At 37.7% G+C, this 26,697-nt stretch overlaps 2 protein-coding genes across 2 annotated transcripts; both read right to left on the bottom strand.

The window, feature by feature from the left end:
- Positions 1 to 3,395: 3,395 nt before the first annotated feature.
- On the bottom strand, positions 3,396 to 13,529 carry LOC125896229 (5-hydroxytryptamine receptor 3A-like). The gene is made up of 9 exons (XM_049588630.1): positions 13,475 to 13,529; positions 10,855 to 11,015; positions 10,686 to 10,730; positions 7,081 to 7,187; positions 6,803 to 6,972; positions 6,254 to 6,414; positions 5,212 to 5,422; positions 4,782 to 4,991; positions 3,396 to 3,691 (listed from the first exon to the last, which is right to left on the bottom strand). Exons 1-9 carry the CDS (start codon positions 13,527 to 13,529, stop codon positions 3,396 to 3,398), a joined length of 1,416 nt encoding a protein of 471 aa, XP_049444587.1.
- A 3,257-nt stretch (positions 13,530 to 16,786) lies between these two features.
- Positions 16,787 to 23,762, bottom strand: LOC125896228 (5-hydroxytryptamine receptor 3A-like). The gene is made up of 9 exons (XM_049588629.1): positions 23,706 to 23,762; positions 21,703 to 21,863; positions 21,534 to 21,578; positions 20,826 to 20,932; positions 20,560 to 20,729; positions 20,048 to 20,208; positions 18,263 to 18,473; positions 17,825 to 18,034; positions 16,787 to 17,082 (listed from the first exon to the last, which is right to left on the bottom strand). The coding sequence occupies exons 1-9, from the start codon at positions 23,758 to 23,760 to the stop codon at positions 16,787 to 16,789; spliced, it is 1,416 nt and encodes a 471-aa protein (XP_049444586.1). The 5' UTR covers positions 23,761 to 23,762.
- Positions 23,763 to 26,697: the final 2,935 nt, after the last annotated feature.

The raw sequence follows: 26,697 nt of genomic DNA, 5'->3' as shown, positions 1-26,697 counted from the left end.
TTTGGCTTCAGGCTCGGCTGAAAGCAAAATGAAACTTAAGCACTATTCGGACGGGATTAGTTTTACATGGGCACGTGGGGTAATGTCACTTTACCACAGGACGTCAGTAATATTCATGGCCAATTCGCACAGGATAAGAAATATCAATAAAACTACCAAAGTGGGAGGGGTAAATCCATTCACGCACCGCCGTCCCCTCCTACCGTCATGTGCATATGACAGGACTGTCAAAAGCACCATGAATTTGAGTTCGAATATTTTTGAATTAATTTAGCAGAGTTCGAATAATATTAGATTATTATAATTATTATTATTATTTAAAAAAAACAACAACAAAACCCCACAAAAAATAAGATGCTTATTGCTGACACAATATGAACGTCACACTCGGATGAAAACGTTCTGACCTCACTGAAGTGCCAGGTATGACAAACTTCTGCCTCTATCTGAGCAATGTTTGGATACTTCAGTGCATTGTTTTCCACCACAAGAGTGGATCCTAGTCGGCTCGTAGTGTTGTCTCATTCTGGTAACGTTTCATCTCTTCTTCAAAAAGGGTAGGCAAGGGGGCAGCAGGTGCAACACCCTCCCTGTATGTCTTCCCGAACAGGTCACACATCGCGAACAGCGCAGTGGGTGGTGTTGGCGCAGCGGGCTCCTCCATCGGTGCCTCTCCCTCCGTCGCTGTGTCCGTCTTCGCCGTGATATACAACATTATTGATAGTATTAATTAATTATTAATGATATTCGAATGATCAAATTTAGCTTCGAACTTATATATATATATATATATGAATATATTTCTAACTTCGATTTTTTTTTTGACAGCCCAAAATCACATATTTACTGCTGGTCTATTTGCACGGGATTAGTATTACCTGAGGTAATTGTCCGGGATCCTTTTACAGAAGGTAAAAGTCACTGTAATCTTTACTGACATCGTGCGGTAATGATTACTGACATGGCACATTCGGACGGGACTAAAATCTCTGGTAATTATTGCTTTATCCCACCTAACTATGTAAAACTAATCCCGTCCGAATAGGGCTTAAGATAATACTCTCACATTACCTATGAAAATGTAACAGAAAGACTCTTTAAAGGTGCTGTATGTAAGAATGTGGCCATAACGGTTACTGCACTCAAATTCAAAATACTGCCTGAGTCGTGTCCCCCCCCCTCCCCTACAGATTCAGGTTGCTGGACAGCAGCACGCTGGAGACTGATTTGTTTGCCCATGGGCGGCAGCTGCCGTGTCCTTGATCTTCGGTTTTCCAGTGGACTGTTCGAGCAAGTCCGGCTTCTCTGCTGCTAACGCTGCTGCTGGGATACAGCTGAGGAGGAGCCGGCTGCTAATGCTATGTACCGGGACACTGCTAACGCTGCTGCCGGGATACAGCTGAGGAGGAGCCGGCTGCTAATGCTATGTACCGGGACACTGCTAACGCTGCTGCCGGGATACAGCTGAGGAGGAGCCGGCTGCTAATGCTATGTACCGGGACACTGCTAACACTGCTGCCAGGACACAGCTGAGGAGGAGCCGGCTGCTAATGCTATGTACTGGGACACTGCTAATGCTGCTTGCCGTGCTGCTGTAGCTCAGTCGTAACTGTGAGCTGAGACTCTACTGACTGTGTGACTGGTAGGCAGTGATGGGTGGCACAACCGGCCAAAAGACAAATTCAAAACATAAACATGATTTGCAGACTTTAAAAATGTTTTTTAAATGCGAATATTCAGGCTGTACTATTGTTGTCGGTGAGATCAGTATGTTATATTAACATTATTCCTTAGTCTCTGTGACATATTAGGAGAATTTTACGACTATTTGCTTTATATTTCTTACATATAGCTCTTTTAACCTAAAACAAAAAATGGAATTCACATTTCAGATTTTACACATACAATATTCGTTATCTTACTGATAAAGATATGTAATCAAATGGCATTAAAATAAACACACACAGAAGTCGTTCCACACTGGTAACAACTCCACCATTTCATTTTCAACACTGCCACCTATAGGAGTTACAATCTGTTTCATTTTCCAGTGCTTTATATATTGGGAATTCACTGAAAGGATATCCCTTTGAGATATAGCATCTCATTTTCAGTGGGATCCCATAGACAAATATACATTCATAGAGCAGATACAAACAAAAACAGCATTACAGTTTGTCAGTTTTTCATTGTACGTACACACAAATAAAAAGCACAAACATATTGTTCAAAGATTAGAAAAAAAAATTCCAAAGCAGCAGAAAGAGATTAAAGGTCTCAGAAAAAAAGGAAAGTTATTAGAGTAGAATTGAGCTTTGACATAAGAGACTGTCCATTCATAAAGAGTAGAAGACCTTATGGTGTAGATATGGTTGTTGGTATGTGGTTATGGCTGTCTTCAATTGTTTAAAGGGACAGTTCACCCTAAAATTAAAAAAATATATATTCATCCTCTTACCTGTAGTGCTATTAATCATTCTAAATTGTTTTGGTGTAAGTTGCTGAGTGTTGGAACAAGATGGCACTCAGCTTGTGGAGCTCAAAGCACCAAGAAATAAAGTACATATGAAAACCTCAGCCGCACTGTCTCTTTTCAGAGATCATGACTGGTTACTCAAAGTAATCCACAGACCTTGTTGTGAACAGTTTCATGTGGGAACTATCCTCTTCTAACCAAACTATGCCTGCCAACTGTATCACCACGTAGAAGGAAACGTGCATCTACTGCTAGATCACCTAGCACTGAGCTAGTTAATGTTACTGCTCAGACAAGGAGGACTTTGTTAATGTTTATATCTCTTGCTGTCACCCATGAGTAGATTCACGCTTCCTTCTGATATATTTGGCAGGTGTAGTTTGGTAGAGAGTAAAGAGTTCCTACATTAAACTGTTCACAACAAGGTCTGTGGATTATCTTGAGAAGCCAGGTCATGAAAAAGACAATTTTTTGCGTTTTGGGCTTGAAGTGTACGCATGACATTTTAAAATATAGGGTCTGTTATCAGAATATCTCCAATTAATTATACAGAAACTTTAACTTGGACTCAACCATTGATCTTAGATTCATGAAGATAATAAACACTGATTAAAGGATAGGTTCACATTTTTCAATTCTGCTGGAAAAAACAGTCGCTATCAATATAAACATTAAAATAAGCTAAGCCTACTGTAATCATTCTCTCTATACATACTGAATGTTTTCTACATTTCATTTTCTTTTCCTGCATCAAATAACTCAGATTCTGAATCTTCTACTCGAACTACTGATTAAAAACACAAAAACAAAAAAGAAATGTTATTATTGATTTCATTTTGTCTTTCTTAGTGTAAGCTGCTAACTGGTCAAACTTTTGCTGATGATCCACATAACTGTCTGATTTAACTCTTCCATCAAGTCAGCTAAGTTCTGCGTCACTCCAGACCCAGATGGTTATGATAGTGATAAAAAGGGAAGAGATAATGGCAATGTACAGGCCAAAAAGCAGACGGTCAATGACTAATCCGATCATTTGCCATTCCTCTGAGGTATTGCTCCCCTGGGCATGTTTGTCTATCTGGAGGCGGATGGCCATGAGATCTCTGCTCAGCTTCCTCAGTTCGTCCAGGGCTGGATCCGGAGGGGGTTTCTCATGAGGTGTATCACCAGAGACGCTCTGAAGATCTCCTGAAGAGATGATGCTGGGACTCATTGCTGGATATATATATATATATATATATATATATATATATATAAAAGAAAACAAGATTACAGTGAGAGCATGGTATATGGTGTGTCACATTTTTTAAAAGCTAGGTACTTCTATGGCAACAATCTATGGTACGTTAACAATGTAACTTCAGCTGGCTTGGATGTTTTTATTTGTAGCCTATTATGCTTAACCAGGCCATGCTGTAAGAAAAATATCACTGGCAAGTGACGACAGCTCAGGGAAAGTGAGTAATCATTGTAGATGGTAGGTACAAGGTTTTAATGTAAATGCAATGGTATTTTGTTTGTCCTCCTAACAACAGCCCATAGGGTGAAAATCCTTGGCTCCATGTTGTCACAGATTTGTAAAGCACCTGTTAGACAGTGTATAGCAACTACTGCTTGCAAAGCACTCCACCACACACTGTAAAAAAAAACCCTGATTCTTTGATCCGGGCAAATAAGAAACGGAAACCATGATGAATGGAAATTGCATTTCCTTTGACTACTAACAATAAAAGTCAAGTAGTCTTTCACCAGTGAAATTCTTTTAATGCTAAGTCAGCAGCAAAAAGAAATGTTTGGTTTGCATTAGCAATAACTTATTACACCCAGTTCATAATACTGCAAATATATATCAAGGCCTATTTCAGTACCTACATCAGTGGGCCATAGGCTCAGTGACCATCATGTTGCCTCATTCAGCAAAAATAAATGAATAAATAACTAAATAAATAAATAGATAAATAAATGAATGAAATAAGAATAAAAAAAAATAATAAAATAAAGATAAAAATAAAACTAGCTAAAATATGAAGGAGAATTAACCTGGGGTTGGCTTTCACTAGCTTTTCCGAGAGCCTTTAAGTGCATCTCCATGACAAATGAACAAACTCCATTTCAGAGTTTATTAGTTTATTTAGCTTTTTAGTCAAGCTTAGGTTAAGATTATTTTCATCCAACTACGTTTTCTAAGATCAAGAATGAAGAATGAACTTTCACACTCAGTTGCATAAAAAATGATTAAAATGAGATGAAGCAGCAGTAATAGTGACAGAAGTAATACAAAAATAATCATGATGATGTATTGTACCTCTAGCAGGTGGGTGAAGGGAGACTGTGATGCGGTTGCTCATCTTTTTTGGAGGGAGACAAACAACAACAGCAAGATATCGTAGAACAAGGACACTGAGCCAGTGAGGCACCTTTCTGTACTTGCTGGCGCTGAACTGGATGTTGGTGATAAACACTGTCTCCAACAGGCTGGCCACCATCAGTGCCAGACTGACTGAGAATAAAACATCTGCAGCAAAACAAACAAAACAGTTAAGAAGTAAAGAGACATTTTTCATTTTAACTTTAATTATCAAGGGCAGAGAGCATATTCACATTTATATTAAGTTAAAATTCAGTCACCAGAGGAGCCATCAGAGGACAAGGTATTAATTGGTCAACAATGGCATCTGGTCAAGAAGAAGAATTGGCCACATCTTATACAACAATATATCACAGCTGTCACTCACTAATTAGTGGTGTTGTATTTCCAGTGACAGGCAGCAGGTCATTCATGATGAGCAGGAAAACGGTGTAGCCCAGGATGAGGGTCATCTTAAAGGCGGACCGATCCACACTTTGGGGAGGCAGCAGGAAGCTGAAGAGGTCCAATGTGATGAGGAAACAGCTAGGCAACAGGAGGTTTACCACATAAAGGATTGGCCTACGTCTCAAAATGATCTTGGGATAAAAACAAATACAAATTCTTTTAGTTTTACTCAGAACTTACAATAGACGTTTGCCAGGAGTAGTAAACTCCACCCCCCAAAAACTTCTTCTGTTGTTTCTGATGCTTTTTTGAAGGCACTTAGACCTTTGGTGTTCCCCATGGATCAATTATCGGTCCTCCTTTGTTCTCTCTCTCTCTTACATGTGTACACTGTGTCAAATTATCCAAATAAACAACAGCCACTACAGTGAATTCTTTAAACGTTTCTTTAAACCAATCTTTTTACCAGCTTTTGTTAAATTCCTTCACTGTTAGTGTGTGCAGCCTCTATGATGCTTCTCATCAAACATGACGTTTGTCATGACTGATATTGTTATATTTCATTGTTTTTTAGTATTTACATATTTTGATACAGATTAAGAACCTTGATGCATTATTTTATCAAAAAATGTAAACCTTTTTTTTGCTGGGATTGTGTCATTTTTCTCCAAAAAATAATTTCATCAGAATAATTTCAAAGATTGATCAAATAAATAAAGTCACACACAGTTTCTCCAAGGTGTCACATCTGATTTAACAAACCTTAAACAGATAATCACTGGTATGTATCATGTGAAAAATATAATAGCTACAGTAACCTTTTTTAAAGGTATTTTTTAGGGCATTTTTGCCTTGAATTGATAGGAAAGCTCAGAGTGAGGGGGAGAGAGAGAGAGGGGATGACATGCAGCAAAGGGCCACAGGTTGGAATTGAACCCGAGCTGCTGTGGCAACAGCCTTCTACATGGGACGCCTGCTCTATCCACTAAGCCACCGACACCCCAATAGCTACAATAACTTACAAAGAATTTGAGCTCAGAGTAGCTTCCCTCTGTAATTTCAAGAGTTGTTTGAGTTTGTTTGATATCCACAAGCTCCCACTCTCCTCTGGTCTGTATCACATTTCTGGACTCCTCCAGGATCTCTGCAGCTGAATGTATTTGATTCATCTTTATGTCTTCAGCTGGAATAAAATTGTAGGAAAGTTTGTCCATATTAGATGTCCAGTCTCTTTGAAATGTTACTTGTGATGTAGTGATGAGTAGAGTGAAGTTGTCTACATGAAAGTTGAGGTCATGGAAGTTCAGGCCCCAAAGATATCTGAATTAATTTGTTTAATTCTACTGAAATTTCATAAAAAACAATGTGTGTGTGTGTGGGTGCGCAATTTTTTTTTTGTGTGTGTATGTAGTTTTATATGTTTGAAAACACAAAATTTCTGCAAAAAAAAAAAATCAATTACCCTCTTAAATTGTCTGACTAACCTACCATCATTATTATGAAACTGAATGTGAGGTGAAGTTGCAGTTTTGAGATCAGGTGTTATCTTTTGAATTTTTGTGCAGGCTTACCAAAGTGCAGGTATGATTCAAAGGTCAGTGAGCAGTTTTGGATATCAAAGGGGAAAGTGTAGATGACTAATTTGCAGGTGGCGATCACTCTGACCGGCCTATCATCAAATACACGACCTGTGTTGTATAAGTAGACATAAGGCGTTTTGGGAGATTTGTCCTCGTCCATGCTGGAAATGAACAGAATAAGAAACTCTTAATTGCATGTTTATACTTTTAAAAGATTTTTTTTTTTTTTTTTTTTTTTTGACAGGCTACGATACTTAATTTTAACTAACAACTCGTTGATGACGATGTCCGGGACCCAAAGGTGTTCTCGAGGGACAGAGACTCTTGTAGTTCCACATTCCTTCTCATCCCAGCTCAGTCCGTCTATATCCCACTCCTAAATTAAAGAGAACAACAACTATTTAACTGTGTCACTTTGTATACTTTAACCTAAAGGTTAAAGGCCCAGTGTGTAATGTCAAGTATGATTTCTTAAGTGTATCACCAGGTCTTCATTTTGTTTTTATTGTTAAAACACACATTAATCAGAACAACAATCATTTAAACTGTGTCACTACATACTTGATATACTTTAATCCAAAGCTTACAAGGTCCAGTTTGTAGGATTTCGGGGGATATATTGGCAAAAATGGAATATAATTAGTATGTAAGTTTTTATATATATCTATAAGTGTTTAGTGTATAATTACGCGAAAGAAGAATCGTGTTTTTGTTATCTTAGAATGTGTTGTATATATCTATGTAGGGAGTGGGGGTCCATTTCAGACAGCAGCTACTATGAGTCTTAACCTGAACTCTGAGTTGATGAACCCTGAGATGGGATTCAGTTTCAGAACAGCTGAATTACTTCAACTCTGAGGGTCAAATGTTTATGGCTTTGCCCCCGGTCTCACCTCAAAGTTGATGTACTCTTTCACTGTCATCCTGGCATCAAGACTGGTAACGGTGTCAATTGGAAACCATCCAGATCTCAGTTTGCTGAATACCATCCTGGGAAAATCCAGTGTTTTGACAGCAGATTAACTGCCAGACCAGGGTCATTAACTATGCCTTTAAAGTCACTGATCTGCTGAAATCCAAGCAGCAGGGAGAGACTCCAACTTGCCCACCACCAAAGAATCATGTCTTTTATAAAACAGACTGTTTTCTTAAGGACTTAATACTCTACCTCCAATAAAACCACATCCTCTTCCTTTTTTGTCTCTCCACACTTCTGTCCCTCTATCTGTTATACAACACATCTATAGGAGTCACCCCAGCTCTATCTTACTCTCACCCTGGTGGAAATAAGATAAGAAGACCAGATGTGGTCTTCTTCCTGAGTAAAAACTAAGTTTCTCTTGTTAACCAACTTTAAATGTCTCTTGAAAGTAAACTATACATTTCATCCACGTTCTAACATTTTAACTTTGCATAATCCTTGTTTCTTAGTTAATTAATGTTATTTCCACTTCTGTAGGTTGTAATATGAGTTAGTTATAATTTCATGTGTTTAATTCCTCATTTAACATAGAGTCATACTGCCATCCTGTGGCGATAGTTAAGAAAGATTCCGTAGGAATCCCATATTATAGTTCAAGTTAAGAGATAGTTAGATTGATTAATCAACTTGTCTCTATCAATATGTGCTTTCTCATTTAGTACGTTGATGTAACTGCAGACTAGTTTGTAGTGTTTGTGCACGAAACACTTTATACTTGTGTTCCACTGATATATGAAGTACAATAATCGTATTAAATGTAATTTGATGTTATGTCCCGATTGAGTTTTCCTTAGTTTTCTGTTTTCTGTGTCTTCAGTAACATTCTACCTGAAGCGACGAAGCCAGCCGATTGCAACATTTTTTATATGTGCTAATAATAACTTTGATAATAATATATAAAATGGCTGACGAGATTGTTTTCAACCTTATTATAAGCGAGTAGCCACAGCCAAATAGAGGAGTTACTATTCGACCTGCAACTCCGTTAAAGATTTATCGGATCCAGTGCTGCCAGCCACCTGCCAAAGTTATTTGCTAGATTGATTCATGATTTATAAGTATACTGACAAATTAATAATTGGTCTCCAGAGTTATTAATTTGATTACAATCACTTTCCTTCTAAGTGAAGGTGGTGCCCCAAATTTATGACGAGTGCAAACATTTTCTAAAGGTATTGCTCCTACACTACGTCTCACCATGGTAACAGGTAAATAATCTGCAGGGCCTCCATTTTAATCCAGTGGATGTAAACTCTTACATATTACTGATATTATATTTTATGATTTCATGTAACAAATAAACTGATTGATTGATTGACTGACTCAGATATTAAAGGGCCAGTGTGTAAAATGGGTTGAAAACAGTGACATCAGTGGTCAAATTCTAGATTGCAGGACTCACTCACTCACCCCTCCCGGCGGGTAAATGACGGTGGCCTCGTAGGGACAAAAAGCCTTGCGCACGAGTTTTTCAGGAGTAGGTCTATCTAGCGACAAGGTGAATATTTATTTAGAAATCTGTTACAATATTGTAATGAATCCCCCACAAGCAGGAGACCAGAGGAGCGTTCGGGAAAAAGGCCAGTTTATTTGAGCACTCCAAAAACTCCGGTAACACTCCAGGAGGTAAAAGACTCTGTCCCAAGTGCTGACTCTTCTAGCGTAACAGACACACTTCATACACACATACTCATTTACCATACTAAGTGGGGACCCCCTCCCCTCTCTGCTCCACCAATCTCCAGCCCGCACACTGACTGACAGCGTAGCCGGTAAACAGAGCTCAGCTATTTATTTAGCCTTGCGATATCTCCGGACTATAGTAGCTGAAATGGACGACTTTGAACGCGATTTTGAAGAGTTTCTTGTAGCGGACACAGACCCAGAGCCATACCTGTTTGAGCCGGAGCATACAGATGAGGAACTCCATGTGTTTGATGCTGAGTGGGCGAGAAGAGAGGCTGAATGCACAGAATGGGATTCGGTGCTACTGCTACCATTGTTGGGGAGATATATCATCAGGAGGAAAAGTGCCGCAGAGAGTGCATCACAAGGAGTGAAGTTGCGTCTTCTTTTCCTCGCAGATGACGGTTCGGGTTCATTCTTTCCTGTTGCGTGGTAAGTGTGGTCCATTCGTAAACTTTATAATTAAAAAACTTTTCACTACTCTCTGTTGATGAACTACTAACACTCTCTGCTGTTTCCTCCTCCTCCTTCCGCTGTCTTCATTGGTTCATTTATACTTGCGAAACGGCTTCTCTGGCTGGCTGGATTGTCCGCTCGGTCTGCCGTACATACATGGTGGCGCAAGATGGCGACCTCTCTTAAAGCAAGGCCCTTGCTATATATAAATGTATCTATATATATACATATATATATATATATATATATATAAAAGCATAATTATAAGGCTACGAAAACCAAAGAATTTTATTTTATAGTGATTATACACTTGTATAAACATATTAATGGGTAGAATATTCAGATTCAGATTCAGACTGACAATAAACCATGCCAAATATTACACACTGGTCCTTTAAGAATTGGGTTGGCAGGATTATGATAAATTTGTCATGTAGTTAATTTATAGGCCTATCTCACACACTTAAATACTAAAGTGTACGTTAGTACACTCAAAAACCCAAATTCTTTTGATTGCAAAAGATGTGTCACCTTAAATCTCAAATCAAATCCCACTCAATATTTCATTGGCACTGTCCCACCATCACATTCCCCACTACCAGAGCGCAGAGGAGGGGGTTGCAGCCGCATTTCTTACAATCTTCAAATTTTTTTTACCACATTTGTATTAAGTGTGTGCTTTTGTTTAAGAAAAGTTTTTAGACAATTTTCGAAATTCATTCATGTTTTGTCAGTGCTCTGAACACTTACCAGGATTTGCCATATGAATACTGTTAAGGTCTGGTCTTTTTCATTCTAGGGATGAGAAACATACAGTTAATAATGATGATTCAAATTTACTCACAGAATACTTAGTTGAAACAATTATGCATCTGTATGTGCAGTCATGAATAGATTTTTATGCAGCTCATAGACTCACCACTCCTAAAATTCCCACTATAATCAGTTCGATGGATACGTTCAGGACATCTGTAAAGTTTCCTACAGGTCGAAATAGTTTTCTTGGAAATAATTCAGTCTCAAGTGCATCAAACAAGGCCTTAGGTGTTGGGCTGGTGCAGTTCAATGTTGCAACAAAACCTGTGTTGAAAAGAGAAAGAAGATATCTACATTAATACATAGTTATCCCAAATAACATTATTTTTCTTTTATTTGTATTTGCTCAAAAGCAAATCTTTCTTTGTATGCTATACAGAGTTTTGCTAAGACTTTATGAACTCGGCCACATGAAATTACAGTGATACATTTTAAACCCTTACATCCACACATCTGTCCAAACAATCACGCTATTGCTTTACCATGAGTTCTGAGGCAATCTGTTTCAAAAATGAAGATTTCCCATTTAAATAAGTACAAGTTAGTGGATTAGATACATGCTGAACTGAACACAGACTCTTGTTCACTCCACAGCTCGACCAGTTTCTCCTTGTTTTTCACCGTCCAAGAGAACTGAGAACTTGTTCTTGTATCTTTCCAGAGTCTGCTCCACATTTACCGTCTACCTGGTCTTCGCTTCTTGTTTGGTGCTGGAGAGAGCGCAGCTATTGTTGACAATATTCACGTCACTGATCGTCACTGTCTACACGAGTAAAGACTAAAAACTTATGAAGATATGAAACTGTTTGATTGTGTAAATACCTCTAAATAAGTAACATCAACAGCACTTTGTGTTTAGTACTGTTTGGTGAGTATTCGCATACTAACATAGTAAACTGGTGGTAAACACTCAAAGCACCTCTGTACCTACATACAGCATCACAAGGTGTTTGCATGGCTGTTGACTCTTGTTCTTGACATATCTTTTCCTTCTCTTAGCTTTACTTGCTACATTAACTTACTTAACTCCACAGGTTTTTAGTCTTTCTGGCAAAAATCTGGTTTCAAAAACTGCTCATATACATCTTTATATACATCTTATGACAGTATCAATGTGCCACAAACTTTTATAAAACACATATCCAGTCATACATACAATGTATATGTAAAATTCAAGGCAACTTTAAAACTCCACTATCATGTAGCCAGAGGTGGAAAGTAACTAATTACATTTACTCACGTTACTGTAATTGAGTAGTTTTTTTGTGTCATTTGTAATTTTTTCAGTAGTTTTTTAAATCTGTAATTTTACTTTTACTTAAGTAAATTTTTGACTATAGTAGTATTGTACTATTGTGCTACATTTGAAATCACATCCGTTACTGAGGTAAAAAAAAACAAAAAAAAAACGTTTTCGAATCTCGGAAATCTTATGTGGAACTGACCCAGAACAAGTGGCCGGTGCCGGCGAGTTCCTGGAGAGAGAGATAGAGGAGGGTGAGAGTGCTTTGGCGGAAGCACAAGCAGATGCGGCAGTTGAAATGAACGAAGAAATGAATGAAACGAAAGAAAACCCCGAGTGCACAGTGCCGTTTATAACTGTTCACCTGTGTGTGTGTGTGTGTGTGTGTGTGTGTGTGTGTGTGTGTGTGTGTGTGTGTGTGTCGGGCCGAACTCCGCCGTGCGAGATACAGAGAGCAGAGGAGGATTGTAAAGGTGCGACCATGTAGAGACAGAAATTACTTGCCGTCGTGTAAACAATATAAGTCAACACGTTACTAAGTGAAACGTTTCACCGTATAACACGATAAATAGTATCATTATGTTATTATATGAAGCGTCTGTCACTCAAAATAATATAACTTTAGTTCATGAAGAGGTGAGACGGAGCCCTCTCCTCTCTGCTTTCCTCACAAGTGTGTGAATTGACCTGGATATGAAATCAAAATGAATGAGGGCTGCGCAACTTTTGACAAAACTGACAGTGCCACAATTTTGTATACTGCGATATGTATTGCAATATACAGTGTATTGCAATAACTTGAATAGCTCTATTTGGAAAGAAGTGATCATCTGGGATTTGGAAAGGCTGTATTTGCATGAAATATGCATATTACAATCAAACTGTCATGGAAATTGAGAACTTCACAACCTAAAGTATTAACCAGCTAAAGAAGTATGGCATATTGCCTTTGACTAATATTATATTGATATGATGAACTTATACTGCGAGTCTCACAATGTGACTATTGCACAAGAACACATTGCGATGGTGATGCTCTAATGATATTGTGCAGCCCTAAATTGAACTGAATTCTATGGTTCATCATAGAAAAATAACCAGTTTTCAGATTGGATTTATGACCCCTGGACCATTTTTGCACTGCATAGGAGTGACCCCCATCAAGTTGTTGGAAGTAACTAAGTAACTTCTACTTTAAGTACATTTTAAATGAAATACTTTTTACTTTTACTTGAGTAGATTTTTAGAAGGGTAGCTTTACTTGTACTTAGTAGAATTTAATCAAAGTAAACATACTTTGACTTGAGTAGAATTTTTCAGTACTTTTTCCACCTCTGCATGTAGCCTGTTTGTTTTGTATTAGCTTAAAGTTTCTCAAAGCATTACCATAGGTTTCCTCCAGTATTTAACACATCAGGTTTGTTTTTATTTATTTTTTCATTGCTTATTTAGTAGATAATGTAAATTCTTTCTTTCTTACCGTAAAGAAGTGAAAAAGAGATAAAAATTAGCCCGGCTGTTGTCACCTTTTTCATCTTGTTTGCGTCAGCTCAACCACTTTCATAACTCGTCCCAGTGTTTTAAAAGGTTAAACCTGACAGTCTGAGGAAATGCTGTTTCTTGTTTCTGATTGGCTCAACTTAACTTACAGCTCTTCCGTGTGAATAATGCATGCATGTCTAGTTTTTCAAAACAACAGTGTTGCAAACTAATCAAACAAGGATGTCTACTGGTGGTGTCAGTTTTCAGATACGATCAGCTCAGCACTCAGCATACGATGAGCCTAAATAGGTACTTAGTCACTCTGCTCTGCACCCAGTCCTGGACTTGTTTTACTTATAGACTTAGGGAAAGAAAGCAAATAGAAAACCTTTAAGTGAAGACATGAACAGTGTTGTACAGTTTCCCTGAACACCTCCAGGGCAGAGATTTCTGTAGGTAAAAGTTTTTTTTTTTAAACATGCAAATATTTGTTGCTTGACTGAAAATGTATACTTCATATTAAGATGTGGAAGTCCACGATCAAATGTTAATATGTGACAAGGTCAGAGTGAAAACGTGTAGACACCAAATGTCACGACTCTGTTAATCCATTGATGGGCAACGTTAGCTGTGTGATGCCAACATTTTGCCGTGTCACTGTGTGTGTAAGTCTGTCACAGACATGGAGTTCACACTCCTTCAGCAGTAGCGTCATGATAAACAGAGAGATGGAGAGTGGGAGAGGGGGGGAGCTAAGGAGGAGCTGAGGGAACCGATACAGTACATGCGGCTCTACAATTAAATATGCTGAACCACTGCGATGGATTCAGAGTTTGCAGTGACATCAATTGTGTTCCGCCTCGTTCGTTCCCCGCACAGACCATTTAACCTGGCAACAATTGTAGCCGGCTCAAACGTGATTGGTCATTATCACGCAGACTACAAACTGCCTACAACCGGACACCAGGGCTCTTCCGCTCTTCTTCTGGAGGCAAGATCTCCGGGGTTTGCCTACAGACTCTACATTCACTGAATGCTGAATGTAGAGTCTGTATATAGAGACTAGGCATGTCATAACTTGAGTGGTTCATGGAGACATACAACCACGAGGTAGTAATTCAAGATTTTATTTCCGAATTAGCCAAGATCAGGCATGTCCAAAGTCTGGTCTAAGGGACCATCATGTCCCATGGACAGATATCAAACGCCCTTTGACTTATCTTTCAAAATATATTATGTGGCCTGCGTTAATCAAGCAAGATGACTTTGCATTTTTTTCAATTACCTCACCGTGGCAGGACTATCATACAGTTTTTAGACATGCACCAAGTGGGCAGAACTAATTAGTTTTCATCAAGGGAAGGTAACGAACATTCAAACAAAGAAAGAAGCGTGAAGTTGACAGCGAGGGCTACCGCTTTCAGGAGCAGTGGACAGTTGAATTGTTTTTCACTGCAAAATGAAACAGTTGTGTTTGTCTAATTTGTATGTGGGTGTTTTTTTTTTTTTTTTTTTTGTTAAATAACCCATATAATGCAAGAAACAGCTGGCTCCCAGTTTTTTTTTCACATTATCTAATCTGGTCCCCATTCAAAACAGTTTGGACACCCCTGGCAAAGATGAATTTGGACTGGAAGATTAGACAAAAGGAAGAAAAGAAAACTCTTTTGGGTTGTGAAAATAAAACAAACAAAGTTGCAAACGTTTTTATGTTTAATTCACATTTCAGATTTCACACATGCAGTATTCTTTATTTTATAGATAAAGATATGCAATCAAATGACATTAAAATAAAGGTTTAACCCATAGGTTACAAAACAGTGTCAGTCTTTGAAAATCCCTGATCTAAAACATAAACACACAGGGAACAGAGCAATTGTTCCACACTGGTAACAACTTCACCATTTTATTTTCAATACTGACACCTATAGGAGTTACAAAATGTTTCATTATCCAGTGCTGTATAAGGAATTTATTGAAAGGATATCCCTTTGATATAGCATCTCATTTTCAATGCAATCCTGTAGACACAAATAGACATTTATAGAGCAGCTACAAACAAAAACACCATTGCATAGTTTGCCATTTTTTCATTGTCAGTACACATAAACCAAAAGCATAAAAATCTTGTTTAAAGATGAGAAAATAAAGACTTCCCAAAGCAGCAGGAAGAGATTAATGATCTCCGAAAAAAAGGGAAACTATTAGCCTACAGTAGAATTGAGCTTTGACACGAGAGACTGTCCATTCATGAGGATTAGAAGACCTTAAGGTGTCTTGAGATATGTTTGTTAATAAGTGGTCCTGACTGGATTTAATTGTTTAAAGGGACAGTTAACCCCAGAATTTAAAAATCCATATTTTTCCTCTTAACTGTAGTGTTATTTATCAGTCTAAATTGTTTGGGTGTGAGTTGCTGAGTGTTGGAGATATCAGCTGTAGAGATGTCTGCCTTCTCTCAAAAATAATGTAACTAGATGGCACTCTGCTTCTGGTGCTCAAAGCAGACATAAAATACATTTGAAAACAGCAATGTCTCTTTTCAGAGATCAAGACTGGTTACTCAAGATAATCCACAGACCTTTTTGTGACCAGTTTCTTGTAGGAACTATTTTCTTTTCACCAAACTACACCCAACAACTGTATCAACACGCAGAGGGAAACGTGCATCTACTGCTAGATCACCTAGCACTGAGCTAGTTAATGTTACTGATCAGACAAGGAGGACTTTGTTAATGTTTATATCTTTTGCTGTCACCCATGAGTAGATTCACGCTTCCTTCTCATTTATTTGGCAGGTATAGTTTGGTAGAGAGAAAAGAGTTCCTACATTAAACTGTTCACAACAAGGTCTGTGGATTATCTTGACTTACTGGGTCATGATTTCAGGAAAGAGACATTTTTTTGTGTGTTTTGGGCTTGAAGTGTAGGCATGACATTTTAAAATACAGGGTCTGTTATCAGAATATCTCCAATTAATTATACAGAAACTTTAACTTGGACTCAACCATTGATCTTAGATTCATGAAGATAATTAATACTGGTTAAAGGATAGGTTCACATTTTTCAATTCTGCTATAAAAAACATTCTGTATCCATATAAACATTAAAATAAGCTAAGCCTGGTGTAATCATTCCCTCGATACATACTGGATGTTTTCTGCATTTCATTTTGTTTTCCTGCATCAAATAACTCAGATTCTGAATCTTCTACTCGAACTACTGAATAATAAATCTAAGTGTAAGCTGCTAACTGGTCAAACTTTTGCTGATGATCCACATAACTGTCTGACTTAACTCTTCCATCAAGTCAGCTAAGTTCTGCGTTACTCCAGACCCAGATGGATATGATAGTGATAAAAAGGGAAGAGATGAAGCCAATGTACAGGCCAAAAAGCAGACGGTCAATGACTAATCCGATCATTTGCCATTCCTCTGAGGTATTGCTCCCCTGGGCATGTTTGTCTACCTGGAGGCGGATGGCCATGAGATCTCTGCTCAGCTTCCTCAGTTCATCCAGGGCTGGATCCGGAGGGGGTTTCTCATGAGGTGTATCACCAGAGACGCTCTGAAGATCTCCTGAAGAGATGATGCAGGGACTCATTGCTGAATATATATATAAAAGAAAACAAGATTACAGTGAGAGCATGGTATATGGTGTGTCACATTTTTTAAAAGCTAGGTACTTCTATGGCAACAATCTATGGTACGTTAACAATGTAACTTCAGCTGGCTTGGATGTTTTTATTTGTAGCCTATTATGCTTAACCAGGCCATGCTGTAAGAAAAATATCACTGGCAAGTGACGACAGCTCAGGGAAAGTGAGTATAATCATTGTAGATGGTAGGTACAAGGTTTTAATGTAAATGCAATGGTATTTTGTTTCTTCTCCTAATTTTAGGTATAACTACAACAGCCCATAAGGTGAAAATCCTTGGCTCCATGTTGTCACGGATTTGTAAAGCACCTGGTAGACAGTGTACAGCAACTACTGCTTGCAAAGCACTGCACCACACACTTTTAAAAAACCCCTGATTCTTTGATCCGGGCAAAGAGGAAACAGAAACCATGATGAATGGAAATTGTATTTCCTTTGACTACTAACAATGAAAGTCAAGTAGTCTTTCACCAGTGAAATTCTTTTAATGCGAAGTCAGCAGCAAAAAGAAATGTTTAGTTTGCATGAGCAATAACTTATTACACCCAGTTCATAATACTGCAAATATATATCAAGGCCTATTTCAATACCTACATCAGTGGGCCATAGGCTCAGTGACCAAAAATAAGATGAAGCAGCAGTAATAGTGACAGAAGTAATACAAAAATAATCATGATGATGTATTGTACCTCTAGCAGGTGGGTGAAGGGAGACTGTGATGCGGTTGCTCATCTTTTTTGGAGGGAGACAAACAACAACAGCAAGATATCGTAGCACAAGGACACTGAGCCAGTGAGGCACCTTTCTGTACTTGCTGGCGCTGAACTGGATGTTGGTGATAAACACTGTCTCCAACAGGCTGGCCACCATCAGAGCCAGACTGACTGAGAATAAAACATCTGCAGCAAAACAAACAAAACAGTTAAGAAGTAAAGAGACATTTTTCATTTTAACTTTAATTATCAAGGGCAGAGAGCATATTCACATTTATATTAAGTTAAAATTCAGTCGTCAGAGGAGCCATCAGAGGACAAGGTATTAATTGGTCAACAATGGCATCTGGTCAAGAAGAAGAATTGGCCACAGTGGTTAATCTTATACAACAATATATCACAGGTGTCACTCACTTATTAGAGGTGTTGTATTTCCAGTGACAGGCAGCAGGTCGTTCATGATGAGCAGGAAAACGGTGTAGCCCAGGATGAGGGTCATCTTAAAGGAGGATCGATCCACACTTTGGGGAGGCAGCAGGAAGCTGAAGAGGTCCAATGTGATGAGGAAACAGCTAGGCAACAGGAGGTTTACCACATAAAGGATTGGCCTACGTCTCAAAATGATCTTGGGATAAAAACAATTACAAAGCATCAAAGTTTTACTCAGAATTCACAATAGACATTTGCCAATAGTTGCAAATTCCTCCACCAGCCCCCTAAAAACTTATTTTGTTGTTTCTGATGCTTTTCTGCAGGCCACTCAGAACTTTGGTGTTCCCCAAGGATCAGTCATTGTTCCTCCTTTGTTCTCTGTTTACATGTGTACACTATCTAAAATCATCCATATGAACAACATCCACTACATTCAATTATTTTTTTTTTTTTTAAAAATACCAATCTTTTTGGCAGCTTTTATTACTGTAAACTCCTTCACCATTATCCTGTCCATCCATTATCTATTTTATGGCATGCCGTTCAGGCAATTATTATATATATAATACGATATGAAGTTTGAATATATGAACAGAATGAATGTCTGAATATATGGAATGGACCTTGAATATACTGAAAGAAAGTCAGAATATATGGAATGAAATCTGACGTCATCAAGGCACTAGCGCCATCTTGTGTTCCCTCTGTATGCTTGTATTGGATGCTGCAGCAAGAACACAGTGAATATGAGTGAGTCAGCGAGAGACATAGCGGTGGCAAATTTAAGGAATGAAGAATTAATGAATTAAATAACTAATTTCCACATTGGCTAATGCACGTGGTAATGTTAACCACACACAATACCGCAGTACGGTACGAGGTGCCGTTTGTAAAATGGCTCGCACTGAAATTAACAGCAACATTATGCCACATTTCGCTTCAAACAATGTTGGTGAAAAAAAAATGGTGTAAATTTTTTGAAGTCACTTTTTACCACATTTACAGCAATATTTGAAATATATTAAATATAATGTCACAGTTAAATCTAAATATTAAATGTTAAATCTAAATCTAAATGTTAAATGTTAAATCTAAATCTAAATGTTAAATCTAAATGTGCTTGGTGAAACTAAATATTTAGCTAATATGCAAATACACACTGCCGGTCAGCGGAAGTACCAAAATAAAAGCTTGGGTGGTCATACAGAGGAAACACAAGATGGCGCTAGTGCCTTGATGACGTCAGATTTCATTCCATATATTCTGACTTTCGTTCAATATATTCAAGGTTCATCCTATATAGTCATTCATTCGATATATTGAGGGTTCATTTGATTCATTCCATTTATTCAGACATTCATTCGATATATTCATATTTTTATTCCATATGTACATACATATATATGTATATAAATGTATATGTACATACATATATGTGTGTATATATATGTATATAAAATGTAAACATTCTTTTAGACTGGTAGTCGTAGAATAAAAAAGAACCTGGTGCGCTACCCACTGCTCTGACCTGTCATACTGAGACAGTGGTTCAAAACAAATTAAATCTTTGCTGGGATTGTGTCATTTTTCTACAAAAACAATTTCATCAAAATAATTTCAAAGATTAATCCCTTAAATAAAATCAACAGATATTCTACACATGGTTTCTCCAAGGTGTCACATCTGATTTTACAAATGCTAAAACAGATAATTATTGGTATGCCTCATGTGAACACAGAATAAAATATAATAGCTAAAATTACTTACATAGTATTTGAGCTCAGAGTAGCTTCCCTCTGTTATTTCAAGGGTTGTTTGAGCTTGTTTGATATCAACAAGCTCCCACTCTCCTCTGGTATGTAGCACGTCCCTGGACTCCTCCAGGATCTCTGCAGCTGAATGTCTTTGATTCATCTTTATGTCTTCAGCTGGAAGAAAATTGTAGGAAAGCTTGTTTATATGAAATGTCCAGTCTGTGTGAAAATTGTCAACATGAAAGTTGAGGTCATGGAATTTTGGGCCCCAAATATTTTTAAATTAATGTATTTAATTTTACTTAATTTCATATCACTTTTGCGTTTGTAGTTTTAATGTTTGAAAATACATAATTTCTGCAAGAAAATAGCAATAAACCTCTTAAATTTACAAGTGGCAACTTTTAGTGTACTCCAAGTACAAATCTGCCATAATTATAATAAAACTGAATGTGAGGTGAAGTTGCAGCTTTGAGATCAGTTATGTTATTTTGGTGTTATTTGTTGGACTTTGCGCAGGCTTACCAAAGTGCAGGTATGGTTCAAAGGTCAGAGTGCAGTTTTGGATATCAAAGGGGAAAGTGTAGATTACTAATTTGCAGGTGGCGATCACTCTGACCGGCCTATCATCGTAAACATGACCTGTGTTGTATAAGTAGACATAAGGCGTTATGGGAGATTTGTCCTCGTCCATGCTGGAAATGAACAGAATAAAAAACTCTTAATTGCACATTTATACTTTTAAAAGAGAGGTTTTTGTTTATTTGTTTGACAGGCTAACTTTAACTTACAACTCATTGATGACGATGTCTGGGACCCAAAGCTGTTCTCGAGGGACAGAGACTCTTGTAGTTCCACATTCCTTCTCATCCCAGCTCAGTCCATCTATATCCCACTCCTACATTAACCAGAACAACAACCATTTTAACTGTGTGTGTCGGGCCATTTGTGTTTTCGCCCCTTGACAATGAGCAGTGTTGGAGAAACAGTGATGTTTTAATATGAACCTGCTTCATTCAATGTTTTGACTTAACAAGGAAATGTACGCAAAATTTAGGGACCCATACGCATGCACAATTTAGAGACGGGGGGAAACTGGCGTCACAGATGGTGAGGTGATGAATTGAAGCAGATTGTGGAAATTTGATGTGAAAGGAATCATTATACTTATAATGATGTCTCACACACTTAAATTCACCTCATATCACACGTTTCTTATAGATCCACTTCATAAACATTCAAATGCAGCAGTGTTATTTGTGTTTGTGCCGGTGAGCCATAACTTTTTTAATATATGCAACTTTTGGTTGCAAAAGATGTGTCGTCACCTTAAATCTCAAATATTTCATTGCCACTGTCTCACCATCACATTCCCCACCACTACAGCACAGAGGATAGGGTTGCAGCTGGATTTCTTACAATCTTCAAAAATGTAACTACATTTGTGTTCAGTGTGTGCTTTTGTAAAGAAAAGCTTTGTCAGTGCTCTGAACACTTACCAGGTATTGCCATATGAATACTGTTAAGGTTTGCTCTTTTTCATTCTAGGGATGAGACACATACAGTCGATAATGATAATTAAAATTTACTCACAGCATGCGTAGTTAAAAAAAATATGCATCTGTATGTACAGTCATGAATAGATTTTTATGCAGCTCATAGACTCACCACTCCTAAAATTCCCACTATCGTCATTTCGATGGATACATTTAGTACATCTGTAAAGTTTCCTACAGGTCGAAATAGTTTTCTTGGAAATAATTCAGTCTCAAGTGCATCAAACAAGGCCTTAGGTGTTGGGCTGGTGCAGTTCAATGGTGCAACAAAACCTGTGTTGAAAAGAGAAAGAAGATATCTACATTAATACTGTACATAGTTATCCCAAATAAAAGTATTTTTCCTTCATTTGTATTTGCTCAAAAGCAAATCTTTCTTTGTATGCTATACAGAGTTTTGCTAAGACTTCATGAACTGCTCAACAAAATGCTTCTTATCAGGTACATGAAAATACAGTGATCCATGTTCAACACTCACATCCACACATATATTCAAACATACATCCTGTCACTTGCTCTGTTTACCATGCACTCTCTCTGCTTGTGATTGCAGATCCAGCCACTCCCTCCCACCCAACACCATTTCCATCATCTGACCTTCCCCACTCACAAACTCACCTGCTTCACATTATCATAATCAGCCTTGTAGTATACAATATATCCAGGCCCATCTCCACCCAGTCCCTAGCAGATTGTCTTGTTTAATTCACCCTAGCTCCTCGGCCTTCTTTACTGCCTGCCCCCTGTCTGTTACTGAATACTAAACTTTATAAAGATTGAAGTCTGACACTCTCTCGTCTCCAAAGACGTTTTTAGTCACACACTGTAAGATTTTGCAAAGACTGGGGATCTCGTAGGATCATTATTTGCAAGGCTACAGCGAGATTCCTTTTGAGATTATTTCCCATTCTGCTCCCTGTAGAAAATATTATGCCAAACTTCTTTTGAGAAATGCGATACATGAACAATTCGTTCTGTATCAACAAAAACACATAACTCTAGAAAAAGAAAAACAATCAAGTGTATTTGCATTTAAACTTAACATTTTGGATTTTGTTGCCTCAACTCACCACCAACCTTTGTTGGTCAGCTGCTCCATTAAGTGGTAGGAGACCATGGGAATAACAAGCAAACAATCAGTATTTAGGATTTATCACTAATAGGCTAGTCTCTTTGTTGTTTACTGTCTACCGGGTTTACTTCTTCTTGTTTGCTGCTGGGGAGCGCTCAGGTAATTGTTGTTGACTAGACGAAAGACTAAAACTAAAACCTTATGATGACATTAAAAATGTTTGATTTTGTTGGATGGCAAGACGAGAAAAAGACTGACTTAAGACAATTTAAACTGAGTTTTGTGACCACCTCATGATTTTATTCTGACATTGGAAATTTATCTGTGACAGTGAAATTGCTTGAAAAGTCATTTGTTGTTAGGCCAGCATAATTTTGCCTGTCTGGACAGATCACCTGGTTTTGACTCTTGCCTGTTGTTGAACTCCAGTAAATAAGAACTTCTATATTACACTGACTGTCTTTGTTGTGCTTTGACGTTGTATTGTTTCTACCTTTACACTTTGTGTCATATAATTCAATTCAAATGAAATTCATAAAGCAAAATGCCAATAAAATATAAGGGTCTTGTTATACTCTATAAATAATTTTTAATCCACACACTACCTCTTCAACATATGTCCTACTTCTCTCAGCTTTACTTGATACAGTAACTTACTGGTTAGTGGAAAGCTCTTTATTTGGTTAAAATAAAACACATTCCACAGGTTTTTAATCATTTTGGTTCGAATTTTGTTTAAGATTTTACTTAAATGCTCAAAAGATAGTTTTCTGATGCTTTTTCCACAGACAGTTCATAAACATCTTCTGACAGTATTCATCAATGTGCCACAAAACTATTATAAAACACATATATGGAGATAAAGTGATAAAAGATACATGAACATTTCATCATATTTGAGTTTACTTGGTGTTTAGTTGTCTGTGTTTAGTTTTGACAAATCATTTTGAAAGTTTCTAAAGCATTACCATGGGAAAAACAGCTTTTTTTTTAAAAAATGTGTTGCTAATTTGTTAGATAGTGTAAATTATTTTTTTTCTTACCGTAAAGCAGTGAAAAACTGATGCAAAGGAGCCCGGCTATCTTTACTTCTTTCATCTTGTTTGTGACAGTGTTATTGACAGTGCCTCACTTTCATAACTTGTCCCTGCGATTTACAGGGTACAACTGGACAGTCTTAGGGAATAGTGTTTCTTGTTTCTGATTGGCTCAACTCAACTTACAGCTTTTCCTTCTGCGTAATTTGTATGCGTGTCTTGTTTGTCAAAACAACAGTGTTGCAGTGTTGACCACAAACGAATCAAGCAAGGATGTCTGCAAATATCTGATGTCAGTTTTCAAACATTTTTAACACACACCTCAGCATATGATGAGCCTAATCAAGTACTTCGTTAATCTGCTCTGCACCCATATTCACTCATTTATCTGAATGTAATCAATTTAAAAAATAATAACACACAAACAAGACTGTTTATGTCTCTTTCTTGTCTTTGTACTGCATTGTCTGAGCAGTACAGGCCTGGACTTGTCTTACTTAGGGAAAAAAGCAAAAAGAAAAAGTTTGTTAAGGACATGAACAGGAGATTTCCCATGGGTAAAAGCAAATATTTGTTGTCGTGGTAAAATGGTTTGTTGAAACATGCAAATATTTGTTGCTTGACTGAACATATACAGCACATTGAAATAGGGGGAGAGGATGTAGTGCGAAGGTGTGATGTAACATGTTACTTTCAAATAAAAGATTTCAGCCATTCTTTCCATTTCCTCTCTGTTTATCAATAAATCACAAGGAGTATGAGAACATGTGTACAGCAGTCCCTCCAGGATTTCAAGGTTTTTTTGGGGATCATTGTGGTCTCAACATAGACTGCATAAAATCATGGACGAAGCCACTGTGATGTCACCAAGTGGATTGTGGACTCCCATTTTGAAGCCTTGAGTTCACCATCTTGGTTTTTTGGAGCCAAAAGTGACCATATTTGGGTGAGAGGCTGCCACTGTGGAGTAATCTGGGGGTGGATCTGACTGAGAAGTTGAGGAAACTCAAAGTGTCCATTCAAAGAAATATCTCAATGACTTATGGTGAACTAGTCACTCTATTTACTTCTGTTAGGCCCCGGCCCTGAGGCTACATGAAATGGACACCGTCTTCCCAGATTCAAGAACCACAGGCAACAACAAATTAAGTGTTTATTTATTACAAAGTTTGCAAAGGGACAATTTGGCTTCAGGCAAAGCAAAATGTAACTAAATGAATGTTCTCACATTTCCTTCTTAATATGACAACTCCCTTACCTAAAACTCGAAACAGGAGAATGATGATTCACACAATCATTCAGTCAGCCAATCAGGGATGCTCAGTAGACTTACCTGAGAGGTGGGTGAAAATCCTTGGCTCCATGTTGTCACGGATTTATAAAGCACCTGGTAGACAGTGTACAGCAACTAATGCTTGCAAAGCACTGCACCACACATTGTAAAAAAAACCTGATTCTTTGATCCGGGCAAAGAGGAAACAGAAACCATGATGAATGGAAATTCTATTTCCTTTGACTACTAACAATAAAAGTCAAGTAGCCTTTCACCAGTGAAATTCTTTTAATGCTAAGTCAGCAGCAAAAAGAAATGTTTGGTTTGCATTAGCAATAACTTATTACACCCAGTTCATAATACTGCAAATATATATCAAGGCCTATTTCAATACCTACATCAGTAGGCCATAGGCTCAGTGACCATCATGTTGCCTCATTTGGCAAAAATAAATGAATAAATAACTAAATAAATAGATAAATAAATGAAAGAGTAAAATAAAAAGAAAATAAAATAAAGATAAAAATAAAACTAGCTAAAATATGAAGGAGAATTAACCTGGGGTTGGCTTTCACTAGCTTTTCCGAGAGCCTTTAAGTGCATCTCCATGACAAATGAATAAACTCCATTTCAGAGTTTATTAGTTTATTTAGCTTTTTAGTCAAGCTTAGGTTAAGATTATTTTCGTCCAACTATGTTTTCTAAGATCAAGAATGAAGAATGAACTTTCACACTCAGTTGCATAAAAAATGATTAAAATGAGATGAAGCAGCAGTAATAGTGACAGAAGTAATACAAAAATAATCATGATGATGTATTGTACCTCTAGCAGGTGGGTGAAGGGAGACTGTGATGCGGTTGCTCATCTTTTTTGGAGGGAGACAAACAACAACAGCAAGATATCGTAGAACAAGGACACTGAGCCAGTGAGGCACCTTTCTGTACTTGCTGGCGCTGAACTGGATGTTGGTGATAAACACTGTCTCCAACAGGCTGGCCACCATCAGAGCCAGACTCACTGAGAATAAAACATCTGCAGCAAAACAAACAAAACAATTAAGAAGTAAAGAGACATTTTTCATTTTAACTTTAATTATCAAGGGCAGAGAGCATATTCACATTTATGTTAAGTTAAAATTCAGTCGTCAGAGGAGCCATCAGAGGACAAGGTATTAATTGGTCAACAATGGCATCTGGTCAAGAAGAAGAATTGGCCACAGTGGTTAATCTTATACAACAATATATCACAGGTGTCACTCACTTATTAGAGGTGTTGTATTTCCAGTGACAGGCAGCAGGTCGTTCATGATGAGCAGGAAAACGGTGTAGCCCAGGATGAGGGTCATCTTAAAGGAGGATCGATCCACACTTTGGGGAGGCAGCAGGAAGCTGAAGAGGTCCAATGTGATGAGGAAGCAGCTGGGGATCAGGAGGTTTATCACATAAAGGATTGGCCTACGTCTCAAAATGATCTTGGGATAAAAACAAATACAAATTCTTAAAGTTTTACTCAGAACTTAGAATAGACATTTGCCAGGCCTTTGGTGTTCCCCAAGGATCAATCATCGGCCCTCTTTTGTTCTCTGTTTACATGTCTACACTATATGAAATAATCCAAATAAACGACAGCCACTACAGTCAGTTCTTAAAACATTTTTTAAATACCAATCTTTTTGCCAGCTTTTGTTAAATTCCTTCACTGTTAGTGTGTCCAGCATCCATGAT

This window comes from Epinephelus fuscoguttatus, linkage group LG10, assembly GCF_011397635.1.
Source record: "Epinephelus fuscoguttatus linkage group LG10, E.fuscoguttatus.final_Chr_v1".
NCBI lineage: Eukaryota > Metazoa > Chordata > Actinopteri > Perciformes > Serranidae > Epinephelus > Epinephelus fuscoguttatus.
This window is presented reverse-complemented; position numbering and strand designations above follow the sequence as displayed.

What these genes read in the sequence shown, in the direction of transcription:
- LOC125896228 (XM_049588629.1), bottom strand. Translation starts at nt 23,760, where the DNA reads ATGAAAGAAGTAAAGATAGCCGGGCTCCTTTGCATCAGTTTTTCACTG. An exon ending in ACTCTGAGCTCAAATACTAT is followed by an intron (nt 18,474 to 20,047) that starts GTAAGTAATTTT and finishes TTTTATCCCAAG; the next exon opens with ATCATTTTGAGACGTAGGCC. An exon ending in CCTTCACCCACCTGCTAGAG is followed by an intron (nt 17,083 to 17,824) that starts GTACAATACATC and finishes ATATATATTCAG; the next exon opens with CAATGAGTCCCTGCATCATC.
- LOC125896229 (XM_049588630.1), bottom strand. Translation starts at nt 13,529, where the DNA reads ATGAAAAAGGTGACAACAGCCGGGCTAATTTTTATCTCTTTTTCACTT. An exon ending in TAGTGGGAATTTTAGGAGTG is followed by an intron (nt 10,731 to 10,854) that starts GTGAGTCTATGA and finishes TCTCATCCCTAG; the next exon opens with AATGAAAAAGACCAGACCTT. An exon ending in CCTTCACCCACCTGCTAGAG is followed by an intron (nt 3,692 to 4,781) that starts GTACAATACATC and finishes ATATATATCCAG; the next exon opens with CAATGAGTCCCAGCATCATC.